The 18,608-nt window shown below is 42.6% G+C and overlaps 1 protein-coding gene across 1 annotated transcript in view; it reads right to left on the bottom strand.

Moving 5' to 3' along the window:
* CELF4 (CUGBP Elav-like family member 4) overlaps nt 1-18,608 on the bottom strand; it is a 715,059-nt gene that overhangs the window by 303,248 nt on the left and 393,203 nt on the right. Inside the window, exon 3 of the mRNA XM_075019814.1 lies at nt 7,983-8,031. Within this exon, the coding sequence (XP_074875915.1) occupies nt 7,983-8,031 (49 nt within the window). The remainder of the gene's footprint in view (nt 1-7,982; nt 8,032-18,608) is intronic.

The following is an 18,608-nucleotide window of genomic DNA, read 5'->3' as shown; positions in this document are numbered from 1 at the left end:
GAGCGTATCTATAAATGTATTATTAATGCTGTATAAAAACCCATTGACAAGCAACCTTTACATTAAAAAAAGATACTAGGATTGTAATGTGTCCCTGAGTTCACCTAGGAGGTTGAGCTGTATTTACAAAGGTGGAATTTTTTATGGGATTACATTTTTTATTTCCTCCACTCTCCTCCTCCCACCACTTCTTCCATTTTTGCCCTGTTATTGAAAAAAACTCCAAATATCACTCTGCAGTGTGAGGGCCCTCGATCATCTACCATACTTGATTTTTGGTCCTGTACACATTGTTTTGGACACAGCTACCGGCTTTCACTGGTGTCTTAAACCTATGACACTGACAGCCTGACACGCATGAATGCCAAAGGCACTAGCCACAAGAAATGAGGAAATAAAAGCATATCATAACCTAAGCAGGCAATGCAGGAAGGGTGAGAAGGAGAATAGAATCGAAGTTACATAATTGATCAAAAGTCGTGTGGTAACAGAGAACAGAACCAATAGCAAAACCTCAAGGCGATGAGCTCCCCAGCCTCTCCCCAGGCTCTGCTCTGGACTCTCCTTCTTCTTGGCAGTAAAGTATTAAGTTACAGATGCTTTATGAAAAATGTGCAATATGTTTTATTTTTTCCTTTTATTCCCTTAATGCTTGATTTTAAAAGGTTGTCCTTAGGACATATGCTAGAACACAATGTCCTGTGGATCTTTTCCAGTTCCTATTGATGGTTACACTTCCATCGATTTCAATCACTATGGAAAGGGCAGACGTGAACAAAAGTTTGATGTCCCTTATATTCTTTCAGCTGGTGAGTGTGGAATGGAGCACATCAGCCTTCAGCAGAGTCATCGAATATAAAACACTATACATGAGAATCTGCTGGAGCCTTTTTTCTCCCCCAGAATTAAGTTTTACCAGACAGTGGAGAGCACGAATGGGGTCATCCAGGGCCACTTTGAATTAACTGATCCATTTGCATTCTGGTACATTCTGCCTGCTTGAAAATACAGCCTTGTGAGGACAAGAGGGTGTCAGCTGTCAGTAGGGTCATGCAATCCTGAATTTCCAAATAAACCAGGACATTTTAATTTCCCATTGACTGTAATCAGTCCCACAACAAGCCACAGCTAGAAAGAGAATATTTCCATGATGTCCTTTCAAAAATGCTCTTTCTATATCAGGTTTATCTTAGGACTAAAGGAAAAACACTACAGATTTTAACAGATATTCAGACCTGGAATAAAATCCAATGGACAGGTTCCCTTTGAACCCAGTGGCTTTGAGCATCTCTGTAGAAGGCTCCATCACTCACAACGGAGCCTAAAGCTCGGCTCTGCCTTTCAAAGACAGTAGCTTCACCTGAACTGAGAGAAAGGACGAATGTCCAAATCTGGGTGAGTCTCTTGATTCTGCCCTGGACTTGATGCATCTCTGTTCACGTGTGGAGAAAACCAGGACATATAAGCCAGAAGGGGCCAGAGCGATGCTCAAGACTGTGGGACGTCTAAGGTGGCCTTCGTGGTCCTAGTCCCAGCTCCTTCACCAGCCCTTGACTAGATAGACAGAGAGGCGAACACACTTCAAGGCACTGACATCTCTCCCTCCCAATACTACATTATCTCTGACAGCCATTTCTCAGGAGCCCACCCTGTCAATGACACCATGGTTTTCTGTTGGTCCTGATACTTGCCCCGCCTTTGAGGCAAGAAAGCTGCCTCCCAGTTTCATATCGAGATCTTTTGGTTAGGTTCTTGATTTTTCTTTTTTCCTTTGACTCATGAGCTTATCTCCTCTCCCAGTGGATTTTTTAACAGACTATTAGAATATTTTTAAACAGTCATTCCTTGTCTTTACCCTTCACACAGAGACACTGCAACTCAGCACCAGTATGCTGTTTAATATTGGATATGTAATTAATAGAGAAAAGATATTTAGATTTGAGTGTGAGGGTATGTTGGGGTTTTGTTTTGTTTTGTTTTGTTTTAATTCCTCCTGCAAGGAAAGTCAAAACCAGCTGATTAATCACATTTGGGGCAAATCTCAGGACGAGGAGACGTGTCAGACTTAGGAGGAGGATTTGGCATGGAGTTGCAAATCTGCTTTCAAACTGCAAAGGAAGATAAAGAGGGAGAGAGATGTTGTTTAAACTGTTGCGGTCACTGAGGGAAAGAAAAGGGAATATGAGTCCCTAGATGTGGTAAATGATTTGTCCAGAGGTCCTGAGTCCGGACCTCATAAAATGTGAAAAAAGGAGCTGCTACTGTCCAACTAACAGTCTTAGCCTTGCAAGTGCAATGATAGCAGCAAAGGCTGTCACATGTGTGTTGTGTGTCCTTTGGAAGTCCCTGTCCGTCCCTTGCTCTACTCGAGCTATAAAAGATTAGGGTGAGTCATACTGGGCTCATGGCGGTGTTGAAAGGGTTAATGGGGATGCGTTCATGGAGAAGTAAGCTCGGACCTTTTCCCTCAACTGTGAGAAGGGAGAACACTATTTGTGTCCCTGGGGTGTTTGCCAGTGCCACCCGCCCGTTCCTGCTGAATGGGTGCAGGGACCATAAAAGAAAAAGAGATGATTAGTTGAAAAAAAAGCTGTGGCAGGCCACATGAAGGTAGGGTGTATGGATTACCACCTGGAAACAGGACATTGCCTCAGCCTGCTCTCCAGCTTCTGGGTTGGGAAGTCTTTTAAAGAAGCCCGCCAAAGGTGCAAGGTAGGGAACTGCTGGTAAAGTGGCTTCCACGGAGCTTGATGAGCCAGGCAACACATGTGGCTCAGAGATAAGGAAGAGAGACGAGAATTACAAAGTTACAACTCTGATGCATGCATAGTGCCAGACTTCGGGAGTTCTTGCATGCAGGCATAGCCTAACTTCCAGCAGTGCAGAAGAGGAGATGCTGAGCTCTGGTAAGATCCATCTCCGTACCCATCCTTAACTCTTTTCTCAGACCCTTCCAGTCCGAAGGTCTGAGCAACCGCTCAGCAAAGCGCTTCCAAGGAAGAAGGAAATCATTCCACGTGGCGCTGTTATACAGCGTGAAGCCAAACTAAGCTGAAGGCAACCAGTCTTCCTTGATTGCAGCACCTGAACAGGCCTGGATCTGGCTAGTACCTGGATGGGAAGCTTCCCGACAGGTTTGGGCCATCTGCATAAGCCACAGAATTCTGATCAGTTAAATGGAAACCAGCTAAATGCCAAATAGTTACTGGGACCTTGGGCTGTGTTTGTCACAGATAAACCCTGCCAGCTGCAGCAGAGAGCTAGTGAGAGTTAGAAATGGCCTGGATGAAATAAGAAATGGATCCAGACTTTTGTCCTAAAGGAAAATAACGCTTAGAAACTGTGGAGAGGCCATTCTGGCCCCAGCATCATTGCTGAGCTGATGGAAGAGAATAAAAAGAAACAGATCATAGTGCATGAGCACGGCACCATGGTTTTGCTGTTTACTGTAAATGAGTGCTTGGACATTTTGCTCTGAAGCTGGAATAAACCATAACCAAGCAGATAATTTCAGAGCCTGCACATTGAGTAACGGGTAGAGAAACAATGCAAGTCAGTTGAAATATGAAGTCCAAGCCTTCCAGCTGCTGCTATCACGTCCCCCAAACAGCAGACAAAAAAAAGACACACTGCACATGCCTCCCTCAAATATACACAAAAAAATGTGCTTGAAAGCACAAACACAGACAGAAGCTTTAGTAGATTTGTGAAGTCTTGCATGCAGAAAACACTCCAATGTGATGAACCACAATCTCTCAACACTCTCTCTGCAGGACATTGCACCCTTTCAACTCTAAACCACTTTGGTCTTCGCCTTTTTATTTTCTTTAGGCCAGGAACCTTCTGTATCTCTTCCATAAAATGCAGGAGAACCCCAAAACCACTGTGAAGTGTTTCTTGGTAGAGACATTAACACTGGGCCTGGGTAGCACACTGTGCATCTTTGCATGCTTTCTTTTACGGACCTTCCTCTGTCCTTTGAGAGGAATGTAGGAGCAATGGAGCATCTAAGCATCACTAACGGAGCACAACTAGAGTAGCAGAAGAGTCCTTTCCTTTTAAAAAATGTTACTCTCTGTACAACCTAGTGGGACCTCGGGGCTGCATTTTTCATAGGTTAACCCTGCCAGCTGCAGTGAGAGTTGTCTAGTGAGAGCTAGAGATATTGTGGATAAAATAAGAAATGGCTCCAAACTTTTGCCCCAAACCACAAAACAGACTTGAAATCTTTCCCTAAGTTTGCAAAACTTTAAGTCACTGATATCTACAGGCTATTTTTAGAGCTGAATATGAGACAAGGAACCAAGAAAAATCATCAATAACAGGAAGAAAATAATAGAAAATTCCATTAGTTTAATTGGGATTTGTCATGTTCAGAATTTAACATGGAGTTACAGCTTACATCCCTAAAAACACACTGGACTACCTAATCTATGGCGAAGTAGTTTCTGTGTAGTCAAGCTAAAATTTAGACAACACAAAGGCCAATGAGAGTTTTTAATACACGCTTAATAGAGCTAGAGTTACACTCTGATTTTTCAGAACGAAATACAGAATTGTTGCCTTTTTATCACATTCTATCAATTTCATCACTGTGAAAGTCTCTATAAAAAGTCAAAGGACTCTGACCTTCTGATCAGGTATTTGAAGCTTCATGAAGCATTTTGTAGAAGGAATACCCCTACATAACATTTTGTAGTTTGACTATATACACACGAGCAAACAGGCAGGAATGCAAAATGCAGAATTTTCCCATTAATTTAGACTGTTTCCCTAGAGAAATGTACTGAGGATACATTCATTTCTAGTTCCTGTGAGATCAGACAAATGTAAATAATGCCAGTTTTTATTGAAAAGGATTGCACGCTTTGTCTTACTCCTAGTCCAATATGGGGATTAACAAACAAAATAATAAAACCGGCAAAACTAATAAGGGTCACTCAGCATTTCCATTTTGTTGAGTTGAGTGTAATTTGTGCCAAACAATGTTTTGAATTCTTGCCCAAACCTAGATGGTCTGATAGTCTAAATTCTCACTCACACATACTAAATACTAACACACCCACTTTCAGTTCAGCTGAGAATCAAGACACAGGAAGGGTTAAAGACAAACAAAATCCAGACTCCAGAGCAACAGGAAAAAATGCTAAGCAGAATCTGGTTGGGGGAAGAATAAATTTTGGACTCCCATCAGCTTTGGGTTGTGGAAGAACTTGCTGGAAAAGTCAAAGATATGTGTTTTAGCAAAATGCAGGTATTTGCCCCTATATAAAACACAATCTCACTTCCTCAAGAATACTGCTTACCATTTCGGGTAAAAACCTCCTTGCAAACTACAGTTTCAAAGAGCACTGCATTCTTTCTTTAATACCTTGACCTGGCACTAAAATTCCCCACAAGCCAGAAGATAGAGGTGTATTCAGAGTGTGGGCTTTGGGCAGACCAAAGACTTGTGCTGTGCAAAAGAGCTGCTTCATCTTCCAAGCCCCCCTCTTCCCTCACGTCCCATCCTGATACATGGATGGGTTATAATAAGCTACAACTTAAGTTTCTTTGTTGTTGAGGTTGACCTTTATCTTGCAGCCCTAATGAAGCCTTTTGATGTGCTCCTAAGATACACGGCCTCCTTTTTAGCATTCCGTTTGCCGTGCCTGCTTTAACCAGTGGGCTTGCGAAGAACGTAAGTTTTCATACAATGCCTCCCTTGGGTGCCAATTGTTCTTTTCTCCCACAGTTGCCCTTGAGTCATGCCATCCCGAAACATCACCAGTCCAGAAGCAGCTTGTCAGTGGGGAATTAGGACAACGCGTCTTTCACGCCAATGATGAGTGCGCCCGCTTGGCCCCTGCATTATGATCACGACCGATAGGAGCAATATGGGAGCGGAGTGTATGAGAAAAGATGAGGTTTGTGTGTGTTGGGGAGATAATTAGCTAAACTACAATGGGGAGGGAACCACTGGTGTGACGGATAATGTGAAATCAAACCACCACTGGAGCCCTTTGCAGTTCAAACCACCCCTCCTGAAAGCAGCTGGTTTTAGCAAAAGAGTTTGAAAACCCTTCCCAGAAAGCCAGGCATGTGTTCTCTATTAGTGATTTGCATTAAAAAAAAAAAAAAAAAAAAAAAAAGAGCCACTGGGAGCTACATACCCTGTAGGCGCACTAAGCAATTTGGCCAGCCTAATTATTATTTTTTGGTATGTCTAATTAAATAGACAAAAGGCCCTCCCTTCACTCTCGCTGTCGGCACGAGCTCCACTGGAATGTGCATAATGTCCCCTCATTTGTCCAAGCAGCTGAGCCTTTCCCTTTTCCCCTAGGAGATCGGTGTTGACAACTGCCCATGGCTTACCCATTCCTACTCAGACACGGAGCCAGATAGTCAGACAGGAAGGGAAAGGGGGTAAATTGACCTGGTTCTGTTAAAAACCACCGGACGATGCTCTATGATGTGACATGCCTTTGTTGCAGGTTAGAAAGGTACCGTGGCCCTTGATAACAGAATTTGCCGTCGCAGAGCCCATTCAATACTTTCTGCCCAGTGTTGGCCAAATTCCCTCGAATTTACTTTACAGGGACTCTAAAAGTGCAATATTTATCCCCGAGCTTTCTGGCATTTTTCCAGCGCTCAGCTCTTCTCCTGCTCTGCAATTACACGGCACCACAGCCTTTCCTTACAGAGCCTCTGTCAACCTGCCGATTTCACCACTCCGTAACACCAGCCCTTTAACTACAAGCTACATACAAAGTCTTCCAATGACTTGAGTCACTGGAGAGTTTCAGCCTCACACTGACGCAGTCAAAGCCTCTGGAATCCAAAGCTTTCAAGTGAAAAAAGAACATAATTTCAGTGCCTTTTGTCTGCGAGGCATTTTACTCCTTTTAAGTAGTTGTTGCTGGAGATTTCCACTAATGCCAGCACAAAGATAGTCATCCCAAAAATGAGTAAGAGTTTATGTCTATGGTGGAAATTAAAGAGTTTTCACACATCTAAGAGCCACATCATTACAAAATGACAAAATCTACTCCCACATTTATATGATACATAAGCACAAGTGTTTTTACTGCATATATGGGCAAAAGCTTCTCTATTTTTTCCCAAAGAGTTAGGGATAAAGAGGAAGGAAGCACCATGTCATTATATATACGCATGTATATATATATATAAACGTGCACATACAAGAAAAAAAAGCGCAAAATGGTAATTTATCCAGCATAACAGACCATCTCACACTTTCTCAGTGAGCTCTGTGTTTGATCTGACAAACAGGCCCCTATTAGAAGAGTACGGTGAAGTATCACCACATCAGTTCTGGTAGAAAACCTTTTACAGGAAGCACCTTATCACTGGTGATCTATTGAACAGTCACTTAGCAAAGCCTTCCAAATCCACTGTGTAGGATGGAAAAGCAAAAGACCAGCTCCTGATTTCAGCTACACCTGTGCAAATCCTGAATAAGTCCCTAGGACTGAGAGAAGTCTTCAGTTTGCACAACAGGTTTATTTAGATAAGCTGATACAGGTGCAGCAAACTCTGCTACCTCAGAATTTGCTTTTTGCAAAAGTAGAGGTGCTTCAGTCCAAGCAGAAACAACATGGTCAGAGAAACCATAAAATATCTTCTTTATCCTAACCAAATTAAACACCTCTTCAGCTCAGCACAACATAGGTCTGAAAAACCTACGTTGTCGTCACTGCTGTTAAACTTTGTTAAGTCAGCGCCTGATGCTTCACTTCTTAACGAGGCAGTTATTTGTTTCCCAGGCAATTGCTGGCACCTGCCTGCCTTTTAAAATCAAATAATAATTGAATATGAGGAAAGCGAGACGAAGTAAAGGAGATTTAATAAAGAGAATCTTTGCTGCAGAGGGAATTTCTTTGGCAGTGATTACGTTACTAATTGATCAGCACATTGCCTGAGAGAAGCCAGAGACAACAATTATACTTAGCACTGTGGCTGAAAGCAATGCAGTCAACTACCTCCTCGGCTTTCACTGTCCGCTGGTTTCACCTGGATCGGTCTGTTCATCTGTAAGAAAGAGCAAAGAGAGACGCATAATTAATGGTGGCATCAATCCTTCATATACAGAGGCTTGCTTTGTTTTTTAGCCATGCATCATAGTCAGCACCAGAACTTACTCCATGAGGGGGGGAAAAAGCAATTAGTAAGCAAAGAAGTAACCACAGAGTACAGGCTGCTTCTTGGTCTGAGGTAAATCAGTGTCACCCCATTTACCTGACAGGAGCTCTGTTGAATCACATTGGGAGAGGGATCTGACTCATTTCACACAGGTCATGAAATTTTAAACGTAACTTTTTAAATTTCTAATAGTTTCCTCTGGAAACACTACTGTGTCAGAGTAGAAATGCTTTGTCAGAGCATCAGGATCAGTGAAACTTTAATTGCAAAGATTTCTTGAGATTGGCATAATGAAAAGAAAATGGAAAAGTGAATTCCACCTCCACTGTTAGATCAGTAGGATAGTCATCTGTAACATAGCAGACTCCATTTCATATTTGTGGAATGAGATTTGGATCTGGTTTGTCCACATGCTGCAGGAGTGCTGGCTATTGAGATTTTTTTTGGGGGGGCAGAGGGTAGAATGAGAGTCAAAACATCTCCCTCTGTTGCTTTTTCAAACATCTTGTTCCTTTCTTACATCAGAACATAAGCAAGTATAAAAACCTTGCCATTGTGCTGTGAGCAGGATTTCTGTTCTCCAACTTAGCCCTCTCAACAAAAGCACTGGGGACCGTCATCATCCCCAGAGCTACTCAATCTCAGGAGAGAGCGCAACGGATGTCCACAATCATCTTCACTGGTAGTGCCTAACATGATGTGGGTGTCTGATGGACAGGGGTGAGGGTATACCCCTCCTCTAGTTAATAGCTGGAGATGCAGATTGGATCAGAACCAGCTGAGATTTTTCATCTGAAGGCCCTTCCTTGCCTCTTCCTCCATGTCACTTAAAGTAATCCATACACTATGCAGATGGACTATTCAAAATATCTTTCTGTGTTTGACTACCCCTGAGTGGAATGAAATTTTCCTTTAGATTTGGCAACCAAAGAAAGTGCAAATTCAAACAGGCAACACAAGGAACAGGAAGTCATAAGGCAACGGAATCTCCCAACATATTGCTTCCTAATAAAGTCAGACCACAAATTGGCTGATGAGTGTCACAGGGTGCCTGCAAGTGATACCGTCCCTCCCTTATTTGTGGCTAATCACAGTTGGGCAGCAAGGCTGTAAGTTTTCTTTTTTGTTTTCTTCCTAATTCCCCTTTATTTTGAAAGTAGTTCATAATCATTTAGATTTATTCTAATTGCTCTGCACACATATTTAGTAATAAAAAGTTATCAAGCTGGCTGACAAGTAGGTTAAGATGATGGAGAGCCTAGCAGATCCTGCTGCATTGTTGTCTCAAGAGGAAAATGTACTTAGCCATAAACTGACTACAGTTAGACTCACACTCGCGAAGAGAAGGATCAATGGCTCCAGACGCTACTGAGCAATTTCTGCTCTCCTGTATGCCTGTATCATCCAACAAACTCCAGACAGTTCAAGTGCTAAAACCAACAAAGAATCTGGTACTGGATAAACCTTGTATCAGCCCCTGCTTCTGCAACTGTGAAGACCTGTTGCTCACACATATAATACAAGATATTAGCAGGGCCAGAGGTGATATATTTAGCAGCAGCAGCAGGATGAACATCCTGCCATAGGGTTCCTGTAACCACATGTGAGCAGCTAGCTGTTAGAAACATTTAACGATCTGACATCACACAGATAAGGAGGGTAATCTATGTCATATAACTCCAAATGTGTAAAAAGTGTAATTTTAAGACACTCTTAAGTTTGGTGTCTGAGATGAAAAGGATGAATGATCTTCTGCAGTGCCTGTTCCTCTCCACTGATCATGAATGTAGTCTATGCAGTTAGAGTTAGGTGAGATGAACCCCATCTTGATTCTCATGCACAGGATAATGAAGCCAAACTACCCAGTTACTGTGCTTTAACTTCCCCCAGCTTCTCAATCACTGCGACTGGTTTGCATTTGCAGCAGATTAGTGTTGACACCATCCATGTGCCAAGGTCTGACTTGAGAGCTGTTAACTTTTGACAGTTGCAATTACGCTATATATTATGGCTTCCGAATGTGGACACAATGGCTAGTCTAGCTCCAGTGGTCAGAAGAGGGTGGTCAGAGGTCCCTGGTGCTCACTCCAAGACAGCCAGAATCTGCATCCCAAGCAGTCAGGAAGAGAAATAGTCACAGCAGCAAGGAATTTATAGGAGGTGTGCTGCATACAGCCCTGAGACACAATGTCTGGAGTCCAAAATGGACACAGCCTTGCAATGCAGAACACTCCATAAATCTACCAATGTAGGTACTGATCTGAAACCTGCTAAAGGCCATGAAAATCCCCACTGAACTTGAGTAAGCTTTAGAAAAACTAGACAGAGCTCTTCCTACTTGTTGTTGAGTTGGATGTCGTCGGTTTGCAAAAGGCAGAGGAGATCATCAGACTCTTTAGCAAAAATGAGAGGAGACTAATATTTGTTTGGGTTTGGTTTTTGGTTTTTTTTTCAGTTTGGGGCATGAGAAAAAGAAGACAATCCCCCAGAAAGGGGAGAAAAAGAGGGAGGGAATGAGCATCCAACAGAGGAAGAAAAAACTGAGGAAATTAATAACTAAAAAGCTAGTGTAATTTAATGTACACTATGATTTATACACTTGACAATTTCTTTATAGACCAAAGAGAAAGTGCTGCCTGCACGGAGCCCATAATACAAATTGAGATCATCTTGACATGAAAGACACCAATTATAGGGAGAAACATTGAGAGGAAAATAATTAAGTTTCCTCTCTCTGTCTATGGAAATTTTCTTTTTTTAAAAAAAAATACACACACTCTGGGAGCAAGGAGCTGGCATGGGGAGCAGAAAAGGGCTAAGTGGGGAATAAAATGGCAGACAGATATACCTTCCACGGTCTTAGAAAATGCCTTCTTGGGGAGAAGGGAATTCAGAGGTTCAAGCTCTCTGCTTATTCTTCAGCTGGGAATTATCATGGGTTTAATGCAAAGAAACCAAAGTTTATACTCCAAACTGCAGTTATCTCAATAGTAATTGGTGGGATTTTGATATGGACATCTTTAATATCTGTCGTGTCTTGGTGGACCCTGAGAGTGTGATAGGAGAAAGAAGATCGGCCTGTCAGCAAATCTGATTCATACCATGGGCATCCACATGGGATCATAGGAACTACAGATGTGGCTTGAAGTTTTATTGATCCTTATCACTAGAAGTCTTCAAAAGAGATCTGGCAACATGGGAAAAGACCTAGGTAGGCTGATCCAAGATGTGAACTGACAGACGGGCTGGATGAACCCTTTTAGGCTCTCCACTAGGATGTGCTACACTTCCATCCATTGCAATGGTCCTTCTTTCCTCTGGCCATGGATCATCTTTGTGCTCTCCTTTGAAATATGATCACGGTTCCTTATTCTATATTATCCCTGTTGGGCTGCCGTGGTGAAAGAAGTATACTGTTTTACCATTAGTTAACCCAGAAAGAGTTTATCTCCTCTTTAGCCTCCCTCCTGTCCTTTAGGACCTGACTACAAATTTTTATTCTCTACATAAACTATGAAAATTCCTGACATGATGGTACCAGAATGCCTAATAGTCATAAAACCATCATAAATCAGGACAATATGTTTGTCCTCATTCATGATTCAGAGTCCAATTTGGCCACAAATTTACTTTGAAGTGCCTCATTCAACAGCAATGCTGTAACAGAGGTGTGCTGAAGACCACTGAGGCACAAAGGGATTCAGGCAAGAGCCAAAAAATTTAATTTTGGTTTCTGGTTACATATGACAGACCCAATTTTCAAAGGGGTGGCAGGCAGATGGCAAACCAGAGTTTTATTCACAACTGTATTCCTAGTGTGGCCTCAGGCAAAGCCTGTGTCTCAGATTCCCTGTCTGTATTGAGAACTATGGGCACTGCATGCCACTACAGCTGTGAATCGGACCCATTTTCAGGAAGAGAGGTTGCACGTCCTTTTTCCACAAATGCCGTAAGCGCCTGAGTTGATGGAGGAGTTAGAGCTTTAGGAGCATCACACTTCTTATTTTCCTTTGATCCTTTGCACTTTCATCTCTGCTTAATGCCACCTTTACTATTACCTTTGCACACCTTAGACAAGATGATTGTATTTGTTACACTTCATGCCCTTCCTTTTGGCTTTTCCTTCCTTTTGCCTAAACCCAACCCATTCAAAGAATGCCAGTTGTCATCCTCTCACACCAACTTGCCACTTGCCCCACCTACCCCCACCCCAATCCTCCCTGCAAGTAGAAACACGACATCATTTTTCATGTCCAATTACAGCCACCGCGGTGCCACTGTTAAAAGACAGCGCAGGTACTCCTGTCAAAAAGGGTTTGAGTTACAAGAAGCGATGAATTACAGCAAGCCCTTTTTCAATTCTCCACAGAAATGAAATGTCAGAGCTTGCTGCTGTATTTTTCTCAGCACCATCAGCTACAGGCCACTGCAGGAATTAGACAGGGGACAGACGCTTTTCTGCATCATGATTTTTCTTTTCCTAAGGTTGTCGTTTTCTCTACCACCAACCTTTTTCTGCTCCCTCTGGCTTTGATATTAATTTAGAGCAGGTAGAAGGATCACCTGGGAAAGAAGAGTAGGAAGCAGAGACAGCTGATTTCTCACTGTCTCCATCTTTCTTCCTCTCACTGTTCCTACTACCCTTCTCACTCACTTTTTCATTAATATACCTGGTGTTTCTAGCCAGGACTAAGGGTCTACCAGGCTTGAGAATGGACAAATGCAGAGATAAAAAGAAGGAAGGGAAGACAATAAAAAAGGATGAAGAAACCCTGAATAGCTTCAAATGTGATCTGAGACAGGAAGGAAAAGTGAGGAAGAGACTACTGAAGATCACTGAAATGTCAGTAATGGTTAGGAAGATCATGTCTAAGGCAGAAGAGAGCCATGTTGGAGATAATCTGCTGGTTGTGCTTAAGGAAGAAGTCATTTCAGGAGACAAAAAGTGATTCTAGAGCTTGTGTGATCTTTAAGACCATGGAAGATGACCCAGTGATCATCTATCTAATAATAGTCTTTCCACCCCTCCTCAGAGGGCTTAAGAAAATTGAATACTCCCTGAGAACAGACTGAGGGGTTTGATTAAGGCTTTGTATCAAAAACTGTGAGGAAAGGCATTCTATTGTCCATGTTTCTTGAAGTTCCCAAAGAACCAGTCTGGTACAGTGTAGAAAGTTGAGGTGTTAAACCTCTGACAAGGCCTGTTTCCAGCTCTACAGTGGCCTTCTGGATGAATTTGGTCATATCATTACATCTGTCTCTTTCTCAGCTTTCTCATCCACCTCTTTTTCAGCTTTGTCTTCTGTACAGTGAAGATAAAGTTACCTTAATGTACCATGAAGGTGGTTGATGAAAAAAATATATCTATATGTTGGTGTTAAACAAACAAACAAACAAACGTCCAGTCATTTCTATGCCTGAATTATGTGGACAGATATAATGGCAAATAAAGTCTTCTTGCTCAGTCATGTTCTGTTGTGTTTGGTATTGTTCAGGCATCAGGCCTCTAAATTAATGATGAAACACTGCTGTGGCCTAATCACAAAGGATAGGGTGTTGATGTGAGCTAGCAGGTCTAGCAAATGTTTATTGGGCACTACTGCATCTCTGTAGATGCTGGTTAGCCTCATGGAAGAAAATCCCATCCCATAACAACTTGGTTCCTAAAGATGCCATGTAGTTCTTGGTGAACATGACATAGCTCAGATGTTAACTGGAAGTATGAATACTTTAATAACTGCCCTGAAAATTCCAGAAAATATGGTTACTCCTTATTTCTTCAGTGGGAAAGGTTTTTCTGTTCAAAATCTCCCCCCAAAACACTAAGAGGAATTTCATTTTACCAATTCTGCCAACTTTTGTGGGATCTGCCATGTACACAATAGTAGTTCCTCTGAAGCCAGAACAGCTATTTATGTGAGTAAAGGTACTGGCAGGAATGTGTTTGCAGGAGTGGGTCATAATTTTTAAAGCATTGAGCAAAATCTGCCTTGATTGAAGGCCCTAAGGAAATGCAAAGTATATTAGTGTCAAAGTTGGAAAGGCCAAGAAAATCACCTACAATTGAATTGCGTATGTGTAATTGCAAAGTTCACGTAAATCACTGTGTACCTGATTGTGAGTGACATAATTGAATTACAGTGATATAAACTAGATAGCCATAAGAGTGAATCCAAAGCAATCTCCTCTCTAAAGAAAAAAACAAAGTCAGGGCCCAGGTCCTCAGCTCAGGGAAATTTATGTGAATGTTACAGAATCAGGAAAGCCGCTTCAACATAGGTTAGCTACACAACCAGCCTTCTGTATTTGTATATTGCAGCTGTAAGGCATGGAGCAAAAACCTGCCCCCATGGGAATGGAGGTAAGTGCTGTGGTTGCATGAATGGCTGTGTGATTACACATTAAGCATACTTTTGTGTGGGCAGTGCAAATTGATACAGTGTTGGATTAATAAAAGAGTAGGGAGAGGAAATGTTTCAGAAAGTTTGGTGAAAAAAATCACATTGGCTTTCCTTGTGGGAAGCACTCACTAGTAATGCATTGCATCTGAAATGACTCTATCCCAAACCTTATCTGTGTAGTGGACTCTTAATTCCACCCTACCACCCTCTTCCCTGCCTGACGAGATGTGTGTCATAGACGTGTACACAAATAGATGAGAAGACTTGAAATGGGAATGTATGAGATATGAAAAAAAAATCTTGAAGGGTCTGACCTTTACAAATCAGTCAATGCTCTGGTGCCTACCCCTGAGAATGATTGCTACCGGCCATCCCTGCACTCTGAGAGTATTTTCTATATATCATATAAAACACATTATAATCCATCCATCTAACTATCGATTCATCTTTCCAGTTGTCTCGTGTATATAGATGAACCTAGAGGGGGCTTAAGTTCAGTTCAGGCTCACATGCAGAAGCCTATGGCTTCAAATCCAAAACTTTCTCCGCACAGAACGGTTTGGGCTTGAGTTTGAAGAAACTGCTGATCTTGTTAATAGCAAAATAAAATCTTTCCAATACAACAAATCCTTTGATTTGTACTTGGGGAAGCTGAGTGTGTACTGCTCAACCTTATGGTGCCTCTGGTTTTAAACGAAGTGCGAAAAGGTAAAAGGGGAACTCAGTCCTTAGCAGGTTTGAGGACAGTAAGAGGAACAAAGCACAAGATGCTTGGAACAACAAAGCCTTATTTTCCAAAACAAGAGAGACAGCACTGCTTTTTCTTTGAGTATTTATATCTTATAAGTACTGTTTCGTATGCAAATCTGCATGTGAAAGAGGCAGTGGGAGATCCCCTTAAAGCTTTGGGCAGTCACACAGTAAAAACAAAGTTCGATAGGTCTGCTTTCACCTTCTAGACTGTGCCACCACACACAGAGTGTGCCCTAAGGTATTGGTGCCCTGACCATCCAGATGGGTATTTATTTGCACGCGTGGATCTTGCTTGGCTTGTGCACTTGACCTTTCTTTCCTGGGAAAGAAGGGGGCCTAGTGGATGCTGACTTCAGCTTGGGAAATGTGTCTGTAGTCCCAGACCCCTTGCGTATGTGAGAAGTCCCTGGACATGTAGTGAGTATACTCAAGCATGTAGAGAGTCCCAGGATTGGCCCGCGGGCGATGCTAAGCTATATGAAAAGGTCTATTTGTCTGTGTATCCTGACAGCAGAGGTGTAAGTTTTGAAGGGACACCCTGCTCATTAAATCTAGTTCCCTGCTGTTACCATGAGCAGTCACAATGTGAAATTGTCTTCATGAACATCAAATTCTACTATAAAACTAAGTAAGTCTTTTGCTGTCCTTTCCTCCCTTTTCCCTAATATCAGTAGGGATAAGCTTTTCCACAATCTCACCTCTCTTCTAATTTCCCACTTGAGTTTATTTCAAGATAATTTACAGCCAATTTTAAAATGTGCCCAAACCACCTTTTATCTAAAATCATTCTTTTCTATCCCTGCCATTTTCTATTAGCCAATTCTGCATGCATTTAGTAGAAAGCAACCACTTCTCTTTTAGCCTAGATGTTGTGATCCCAAACTCTTTCAGGGCAGAGCAACAGCATAATCCACACATATGAAGGTAGTCCATATAGATACAACCAAGATAGCCTTAAACTATCCAGCATGGCTAATAAATAACTGTACCTAGGTGGCAACATAGAACTTAAATGAGTGATGCAAATATGCGCCAGGGTCCTAGATCGGTTTTGCAATGTGTAGTCAGCTTGAGTGTTTGAGGCTGTAGGTTTATCTGTGCCTGCACTGCCTGGTTGAAAGCTTGCTCTCAGACCTTGTATCTGAGTTGTCTCATGGATTCTTTCTGTGTTGGTTTGCTCTGAGGTTGCCCAGCCCTGCCCGCAGCTGGTACTCACCCAGGCAAAGGCACAGTTTGGAGTATGCTCAGGAGCTGCCTTGGTGAGGAAGTGCAGATAAGGGGAAAGGTAGGGTGTTCGCTGCATATGGGGCATGTCATGGCTTTGCGCGTGTTGGGTTCACTGCGTCGAGGCCAGAGGCCTCTTCAGCATGGATGTGAGCAGGGCAGGCAAGCAGGCCAGAGAGACAGATGTATTACTCAAGGCATTATAGACATAACCCCTGCCTCCTCACTTAGAGATGAACATCTGTTCTCATCTTTTCCTTATCCTGAGCCCATGACCTCTGGCTGTTGGCACTTCCCTGCTGTGCTCTTCATTCTCTAGGCTTTATGTCTGCTTCTGAAGCAAGACCCAAATGCCGCCTTTGCCACTAATGGTTGCTTGGCTTGACTCTGCAGACTTTAGGCAAGGCCAACCTCCCATTGACTTCAGTGCTTTGAGTGCAAAAGGAGCTTGGCCACCGTCCATCCAAGAAGATTAGACCTTCTGTGCTTGTGGCTTTGTATGCCTAGCCACAAAGATAAGAACCACAGCCAGCCCTTTTGCCCATGGAGAAATGCTTTCCACAGCACTGCCATTTAACAAACTGAGTAAGCAGTGTAAATTAACTAGCTGCTTTCACCCACTGCCAGAATCATGAAATAAAGGCTCTCTCGCTGATACAAATGTGTAGGTAGCCTCAGGGTCTGAATTAAAGCATAGCCTCCCCAGGAACTAGAAGAGGCTATCACAGGGTTAAGGTTGCAAGCAGAGTTTTCCTTGGTACTGGACTAGATCCACTCTGAGCCAGAAAGTGATTTTCCCTCAACACTGGTCCTGCTTTCAAGGGTGTTCACTCTCTTCCTCCCACCCTAATTTCCCTTCTCCCAAGGCTTAAGATCATCTGTGGGGCAAGCTTGCTGCAGTATAACAGATAGCAGTCCATTACCTCAGTCCTACACCCCAGGAGGACCAGACCTAAACTTATTCCAGGTAGGACACTGTGGCATTTCTGAAGCATAGAGGCTTCCTTCTCAAGGTATATCCCTATCATTTTACATGTGCTATGGTTGTACTCTCCTTTCAGCTCTATTAATGAACAAACATAGACTTATTATTTTAAGATAACCTGAAATAAGCCCCGTTTGAACAGAAAAAACCCAGCAGCCATTCCACCTTCTCCACTGGTTTGTATAAACTGATTTGAAATCACACCTCAAATTAGGTGTGTGAAAACCTTCCCTAAAGGTAAACTCCTTAGCTGTGCATTGGATCACAGCTGCAGATCCTGAAGGAGCTGGCAGAAGGAAAATAACAAAGAATCATAGAAACATTCAGGTTGGAAAAGACCTTTAAGATCGAGTCCAGCCGTTAACCTAGCACTGCCAAGTCCACGTCCCTTAGTGCCACATCTACACATCTTTTAAATACCTCCAGGAATGGTGACTCAACCACTTCCCTGGGCAGCCTGTTCCAATGCTTGACAACCCTTTTGGTGAAGAAATTTTTCCTAATATCCAATCTAAACCTCCCCTGGGGCAACTTAAGGGCATTTCTTCTTGTTCTGTCACTTGTTACTTGGGAGAAGATACTGACCCCCACCTCACTACACCCTCCTTTCAGGTAGTTGTAGAGAGTGATAAGGTCTCCCCTCAGCCTCCTTTTCTCCAGGCTAAACAACCCCAGTTCCCTCAGCCGCTCCTCAGAAGACTTGTGCTCTAGACCCTTCACCAGCTTCGTTGCCCTTCTCTGGACACGCTCCAGCACCTCAGTGAAAAATTAATTTTAAAAACCCCCAAACAAACAAGGGAAGACTCAAGGAAAGAATAAGATTATCTTAATCTTGACAGTGCCCCTTTAAAGAAAATCTTCTGTGAAAGGACTTAGAGCATTAACTTTTTCTTCAGTCCTTTTTCACAACTAAGAAAGGGATATTGGGGGGGGGGGATTTTAAGCCCATCCAGCCACCCAAGTTAGTTCTTTGTTCCTAACAGCAAATGAATAAGCACAAGCAGGGACCGCGCAGATATTACTATAGCATTCAAAAAGAGAAGAAAACAAAAATCCTTAGCTTCCCAAACATTTCCTGAATTGGGAAAAGCATGGAAGTCTTA

This window comes from Buteo buteo, chromosome Z (assembly GCF_964188355.1).
Source record: "Buteo buteo chromosome Z, bButBut1.hap1.1, whole genome shotgun sequence".
Classification (NCBI taxonomy): domain Eukaryota; kingdom Metazoa; phylum Chordata; class Aves; order Accipitriformes; family Accipitridae; genus Buteo; species Buteo buteo.
Note: the sequence above shows the minus strand (reverse complement) of the source record. Positions and strands in the feature narration are given on the sequence as shown.